A 7,823-nucleotide genomic window follows, 5' to 3' on the forward strand; every position below is an offset into this window, starting at 1 on the left:
ACTTTCTGATCATAATTCCTCTGTCCTTATTCCGACCGCCTTTGCTACATAGATCGTGTAATCCAAATTCGGAGCCACGATGTCGTCAACACATACAGTAAACATTATTACCCGCATCTGATCCTTTACATTTATATGCGATGACGCCGAACGAAATTATGCAATTATGCTAATTAATTGGTACACCAGCATCGCTCATAAAATTCCCACAAATCTAAACCCCATTTGTAATGGGACCGTATAGAAGAAAAATCGATCTCAACCGCAGTCGATTTTCAGTGATTAGTAAACATTAGGTCGTCCCATAAGTTCGTGCCGTGGATATGTTTATATTATTCACCATTGAAAAGTATTTGAATGAAAAACCGCAAAAATTTTATAGTGACGGTATATGATGTCTTTGTCAAAAAAGTCAGAAGAGGTTGTAGAATTTTATTTTTTAAATTTAAATGGTACAAGAGTAAACGGCACGAACTTATGGGTCGACCTAATATATTTACAGATTGTGTAACGCATATGAAAATTGCACTTCAGCGATCATAATAAAGGGGTTTCCCTCTTTCCTGGTACACGCACCGGTTTGGGTGTCGCAATGCCCTCACATCGTAAACAACTAAAACATGGGAGGACCCTGATCATCGACCTTGACACTATGCTCACGTTTATCGTCGTTTCAACTGGTATCGGCGGTGATCCGCGGGACACTTCTCCCTCCCCAGGGTCACCCAATTCTCTAATAGTCATCGGCAGGTGAAAAAGGTGGGAGCCGAATGAAGAACAAAACGGTGTGCGAAGCATTGTCACGATCAGTTCTTCTGTCGCGTGCTTAACGAGCAGGTCTCGTGTTTCTTCGACGTCGAGATGTTTCCGTCAATGTTCAAGATGCTGTTACTGGCCACGTTGCTACTGCTGGATCATGTCTCTTCGAAGAAGCCGCATGGCCCGATCCAAGAAGCGATTCAGAACGGCCTCGCGGCGGAGTACGATCGACAAAAGTGCGTTTGGAGACGCGGGAACGATAAGGATTTGTGTCCTGATCCCGATATTCGGGTCTTCCTTTATGCGTCCGATCGGCCGAGACGAGAATTGGACTCCAGATCGTCGGATTGGCTGCGTCGGGATTATGATCCAACCTTGGAAAATGTTCTGCTTGTGCACGGATATGCGGGTACGTTTTGACAACGAATGATCGGTAATATATCTTCCAATAATTTGAGCAGTTCATTCTATAAAAAATTTTATATTCTGTAAAAAAGTTTTGTGTAAATATTACGTTTAGCGGACCCAGCACTAATGACCTTGACCTTGGACATATGTTGTCCAGGACGTCATTTTCGCTCCGTCGCTTGGTCTTTGTTTTAGAGATAATCGCGAAAAAACGTTGTGGATTCGTGGGTGAAACTGCAACTCCTTCTGCAAAACAATAGACGAGTTTCTAATTTATTCAGTACAAGTAATTTTCAAAATTTCATAGAGAAGGTATAGTTCAAGTTGGTTGGAGTTAGCGTGGTGAAGGGGCGAAGAGGATCGGCTCGACCATACATACAAAAATTCGTGCAACATGCGGAAGAATGCAAGCGTAGCCGGCCCGGCCCGGCCCTCACCGCCCCTCGCCATACTAATCCCAACCAACTATACCTTCTCTTTGAAATCTTGTATATTAATTGTAAATTTCATATGTGAGTCATACCTTTTCGACACTGGCTGATTCAACGAAGAATATAAGCTTCAGACTATTGACATTTTACTGTCCACACAGACACAAAAGATCCGGTCGATATCTTGCCCAAATACATCGATCCATGATATATCGAGTTTTACGTCTTATTTTCTGGAAATTTGCGTAACATCTTTGAATTTGCATACAGGGTGGTCCTTTCAAGTAAGGTCATCTAAATATCTCGTCGAACTGTGATGATGTAAAAAATATTTCTTACGTAATGCGAGTCATATTGAAGAATCGAGTTGTATGTAAAAGAAAAAACATCGACAACATTCAAAACTCCGAGAAAAACTTGCGTCACTTTACCGTTCAAAGAATATTTAAAAAATTCATCTTTCTTCTAAAATCTTTTTATATGACTACAATGATCGAAAGCACCCTCAAATTAAAAAAAAAAGTAATATTCCTAGACCCTCTATTTCCCAAGATATAAGCAAAAATAGGGTACACACCCCCAACTTTTCGGAGTATTTTCACTCCCTAGGTACGTAAAAAAAAATACGAGTCAAATATTTTTCAACAAACTATATCCTGTATAAATTTCATTAACACTTTGAACGCCAAACTAGAAACCCGAAAAATTCCATAAAATCAAAGTAAGTTATTTAATGAAATAAAAATTGCAAAAAATTAAATGTACGATACTGAGTAATCCTCCAACTGTCTAGCATGGTACAGATCCTAATTAAGTTTAGTACAATGAGTATATCAACGTAAACATTCATTTTAAAACCAGCACAAATAATTCCGTCAGCCACGTGTGGCTGGCGTGGCGTTCAACGTGTTAAAATCGGCGAGTTGTACTTGGGTGATGTCCCTTGTTAGCCGAAGGTCACCCTGTGTGGTCGAGTCTCGCGTATACCGGAAATACATAAGAATTCACGGTCTACCGATAAGACGGATAAACGAAGAGAATGTTGTTGATGCTCTCAGGTGGCGACGACACCCTCCCCATAGCGGTGCTGAGAGACGCGTACCTGCGGAACGGTAGCTACAATGTTTTTCTGGTCGATTGGGGCGCGCTATGTTCGCCACCCTGTTACCCGGCCGCGGTGGCGAATCTCCGGCCAGTGGCTAAATGTCTAGCCGGCACTTTGACGACATTGAGGGACCTCGGTTTGCCGATCGCAAGGACAACCTGCGTGGGACACTCGCTGGGCGCGCACATCTGTGGCATCATGGCGAACTTCTTGCTGTTCAGGATGCACCGAATAATCGGACTGGACCCTGCGAGGCCGTTGCTACGTCCTGGTTACGTGAATCGTCTTGACAGCGGGGATGCCGACTTCGTCGAGGTGATTCACACGAACGCCGGATATTACGGGGAAAGCGGCCGGATGGGCCACGTGGATTTCTGCGTAAACGGCGGGAAGGTGCAGCCGTTCTGCGAGGACAAATCGAATTCGCAACTGTGCAGTCACGTGTGGGTGGTTTGTTACATGGCCGAGAGCGTAGACAACGACGGCCAGGAACCAATGGCGGAGCCGTGCTCCAGAAGGTGTCCGTCCGGTCCCCGAATCGAGAGCAGGCCGGGCGAGTACGTGTCCATGGGACAGCACACGCCGATCGGTACCATGGGCTCGTTCTGTTACACCGGAAAATATCCTCCGTATTGTCCTAAATACAGAAACGGACGCGGCGACGAAAGATGCTGCCTGCCGGAGGGCAAACCGTTCTCTTTGTCGCTGTGAGGAGAGGGTAAGTCGCACGATATCGGACGTGTAGAAAAGTTTTGTCAGGCTCTAGAGCCAGTGTACAGATCTAGTAAACGATAGTTCAGTGAATAGGATGCGGCAGCACAAGAGGAAGAGGACCTTCCAAGCGTAATTTATAATTCGTTGCCTCGAATCCGGTCATTTCAATTTTGTAACTCGGACTAGTTTAGCAGCGACATACCAAATGCCAATTTTCCAAAATTATCGGTACACGTTATCTATAGTTTGGTATGAAAACTGAAGTCGTTTGGTCCATTAATAACAGAGTTATTCCGACGTAAAGCGTGTGACTTTGACGGATGTTGAGAGTACTCTCGGTGCATCGGGGTCAAAGACAAGGTGGAGACAAATCGACAATGCCGGCGATCGATTAATATAGGACACCCGAATCGGACAAACAATTGGTCACCTGTTGTCTAATCGAAAAGACACAAGTGTGCGGTGACAAGTGGATCTTCGTACGGTACTGCGAACCGTGCAGTCCGATTCCGGAACGCGATTGCGTATTCAGATAGAGTACACGTCCGGAAAAATCTTGCGTTCGTGATCTACCATGCGATCAATCCCGTTAACCGTTCCACTGAACCACCGTGAACGTATTCTTGACAATGTCCACTGACAGAGGAACCGATTTCTTTCGATTCTCCTGCGCGAGCAAAGTCGCCTGATTGATTGGTTGACGGTGATTCGAGTATGTTAAAACGCCGACGGTCGATTTCGTTTCGCGCGAGCGTTTCTCATTCGCCGTTTCCGTTTCCGAATTTCGATGGTCCCAACATTAACCCTCTGATGCGCGGGTTGGGTCTACGGGAGCCATCATGAAAATTACGTAGTAGCTTGAATAAATTCGCTTCCTTTGTTTGCAGTAGCGTTTTGTGATAAAGCGACGACCTCAAGATTTTCCATCTAGACATTGCACATTGTTCTATTCACCTGTGCACTGGAGGGTTAATTGTCTGGTGATACCTTCACCAGTTGGAGCATCGAATTTCAATTGAAAGAGCAATCTATAAGGGAAAGAGAAAACAAATTGCAACTATCACAGTATTTCACTGTTTATTGATCACTGACTCCTCACAATGTATAATATCCAATGTAATATATGTAATTAATTAATATATATATATAATAAATGTATTATTAAGTACAGGGCTGCAAATAGTACTTTGGAAACACGCATCTGTTTCTGCCATACTTTCCAAGCTTCGATACATACCTGCGACGAATAATGCAACTTCAACCCGTCGATTTCAAGGCGCTCAACATTTTCTTGATTCCAGATCTCATAGAAAGTTCAAGACTTACAGTCACATATAAATTAGATGCGAGCGTCTAACGGGTGTTCCACAATTTTGTACATGAGAAAGTTCATCCGGCCATGTTTTCTCAACCTGTACCCCGAACGAAAATTGTTGAGGAACATTCCGAGTTATAGACCTGGGCACTTCTGAAATAACATTGTTCAAAATATTATCTCAAATGTCATGTTATTTATTTATTATTTCTTTTGAAATAACATTCAAAATATTATCGCGAATATCATGTTATTTAATTTTATACTTACTTCCGCGCCTGTGATCACTTCCGAAATAACATTACTTGAAATATTATTTCAAATGACATGTTATTCTATTCTATAGTTTTTCTAAATAATTATTTCAGATAATTGTGAAATTGTTCTTCAAAGTTACTTATCAGCTAACCGCAAAAACTCCTAAAACCGTTCCGGTTGTAATTACCAATTAGAAATACATTACTAATTACTGATTTGTACTAATTAGTAATGTATTAGGGGAACCGCAAAGTATCGTTTTGCGCAAGTCAATATTTGATTGATAATGACAGCTAACTTCTATTTAGGAGAGACTATTTAGTACTTTTTTGTACAAAAATAGTTTTTTAGAGGTTATGTTCGAAATGCCCGATTCAAATCAGGAAAAATTGCACATTCGGCATTGTATACTATACAAATCTCGAAAGTGTAGCAATGTCGCAATAGCTACAAGAAACATTTATGATGTTTATCCGGAAGTATTGGCTATACGTAAATGCCAAAAATGGTTTGCCAAATTTAAATCGGGCAATTTCGATCTTTCGAAGGCCAGTGGCACTCGATAATGACATTTTGCCTCGACAGACGATTGAAGAACTCTCGGAGAAGCTTCATTCAGCATGGTCAACCATACAAGAGCATTTATATATGTCAGATTAAAAATAAAATGTCAATAAAAAAACTATTCTACTTTAATTTTAGGTAATTACTTTCCGGTCCCCCTAGTATTTCATGAAAGACATGGTCCATACGATTCTAGCCCACTGTGCGTCGCGTCGTTGGCAACAACTTAACATTTAAATGCAAAGAGCAGAGGACTGTCAAGTGTCCGCCGCGCCGTTGCGAAACATCTTCTGTTGTCCCAGCTTCCGTTCGTGATGTCGACGATGCACTCGTGGACATCGGAATTCCAAAGCTTTCGAGATTCTCACGAACAACGGGGAGTGGTTCGTCGAGAAAAAGCGGCTCGGGGGCATTACTATGGGCAATTTCGCAGGCTTGAAAGGGAACGTATTGAGAGGGCCAATCGTTATACGGAAGCTGGCTGTCGAATCCAGATGTCTGCGAACGGCCGACGAACCGTCGCGACGCCCTGCTGATTCCAAAGTGTTTCAGGAGACATCGATACTGGATGCTGCCGGGATCCTCGGGAAGGCGACGTTTAGACGCGACACGGTCCCTTACAACAAGAACTCGTGTCTTTACAGACACTTCCTCTTGAGGGCAGCGGTTTCTCAAATTTGCCTAATAACTATACCGTTCTCCGATGAACATTCCCCACTCGACAGAGTATTAAATCATTCATCATTCAAGGATATTAGCGATAGATTACGAGGCAAACTTCTCCACTATCGAATACGCGGTATAGTACTAATTATGGTAATATATTTTCCAGTCAGAATATTCTCTAACTTAATATTCTTAACTTAATATTCTAACTTAATATTCTCTAACTTATTTATGCAGATACGACTCTTGACTGTCTCCGTGAATTTTTGGATGGATTTAATATCTATTTCTCAAGAAGTTAATCCTCTGTGATATACTGTATGTAGTACGATTATGAAGTCGCTCAGCCACACGTTTGCACCTTCTTTGATCTAGCGCCACTTCAGTATCTCCAGTAACACCGAGATCAGAACAACTCTCGATACCTCTTTTTTAATTAACCTACATTCCTGGTTTAATATACAGGGTGTCCCACCGCTAATAACTTTGTTATTTTGTACGGATACAAAGAAATATTTGGAGATTAAGTTATCGTATTTGGAGGGGGACACAAGTCGGTGTGGGTGAAGTTCATCTCAAGGTCATATTTTCCGAGATCTTATAAACAGTAAGTATTGCTTTTTCGAAATCATTTTCAATACGTACCTACTACGTGCAAGCTAGAACTGATGTCCTTCAACTTGAATATGATAAGTACATATATATGGAAAATTATTTCGACAATACCCCAACATCCGATGTCATCTGATGTCACCCTGTATACATATCCGGTCGGTTTGTTACGCAATGTTGGTCAGATAAGGATAGAATCAGGTTCCAGTTGATTATAGAATGCCATAACACAAGTGCATTCGTTGTTTTCCAACACTCTAATGTAACTTTATATTTTTAATGAGAAAAGTGAATATTTTTCATCCGACGGTACAGATTTTTGAAGAGAACTTATTTTATTTAAACGTCAAATGAAAATAGATTTTTGTATGTTATTTGTACAATTACAAATATTTTAAATAATTATTTGCTATCTTATTTCAAATGAAATGTGCCCAACCCTAACATGAAACATGTTTCAAGAATTTGTCAACGATTTCTTAACATTCTTAAAAGAATTAAAATTGTTTGGAAAAGGGTGACAACAACGTTAGGAAAGGAATTAAAAGGCACGAGTGTACAAATAAGATTGGTGTAAAAAGTGATTTATTACAACGATAATACCAGTAAAAAATCGTCGATTTCCTTAGACTATGTATCTTAAGTAACGATATCGTCGATAAAAAAACTATTTAAATTTTCTCAAAAATCGGTGCATAAGTTCTGGTGTAAAAATACATGATATAAACAATAGACAAGTATAATCGATTAACAATTACTCGAAAGATGTGTTTAATACTGGCAAAACCATTTTTGTGAATGTTCTTCGTCCAGAGGATCGAGTACATCGAGGAACCCCACCGTATCGCGAATAACAATAATCATTGCGCTGTTAATGATTAATCATTTTCTCCCATTCTTTCTCCATTAAGGCACTAATAATAAATTGTATTTATTTAAATTCGAAATATATTCGCAATATCAGGCACTTATTTCCAGCACCTGTCTTTGT

The 7,823-nt window shown here is 40.9% G+C and overlaps 1 protein-coding gene across 2 annotated transcripts; it reads left to right on the plus strand.

Moving 5' to 3' along the window:
* Nucleotides 1-598: 598 nt before the first annotated feature.
* LOC143352847 (phospholipase A1) lies at nucleotides 599-4,929 on the plus strand. Of its 2 annotated transcripts, XM_076785756.1 has the most exons (3): nucleotides 599-1,168; nucleotides 2,657-3,452; nucleotides 3,483-4,929. In XM_076785756.1, exons 1-2 carry the CDS (start codon nucleotides 862-864, stop codon nucleotides 3,412-3,414), a joined length of 1,065 nt encoding a protein of 354 aa, XP_076641871.1. In that variant the 5' UTR covers nucleotides 599-861; the 3' UTR covers nucleotides 3,415-3,452; nucleotides 3,483-4,929. The 2 variants fall into 2 exon arrangements, with proteins under 2 accessions (XP_076641871.1, XP_076641870.1); XM_076785755.1 differs by having other exon boundaries at nucleotides 2,657-4,929.
* Nucleotides 4,930-7,823: the final 2,894 nt, after the last annotated feature.

The sequence above is a fragment of the Halictus rubicundus genome, chromosome 3 (assembly GCF_050948215.1).
Source record: "Halictus rubicundus isolate RS-2024b chromosome 3, iyHalRubi1_principal, whole genome shotgun sequence".
Taxonomy (NCBI): domain Eukaryota; kingdom Metazoa; phylum Arthropoda; class Insecta; order Hymenoptera; family Halictidae; genus Halictus; species Halictus rubicundus.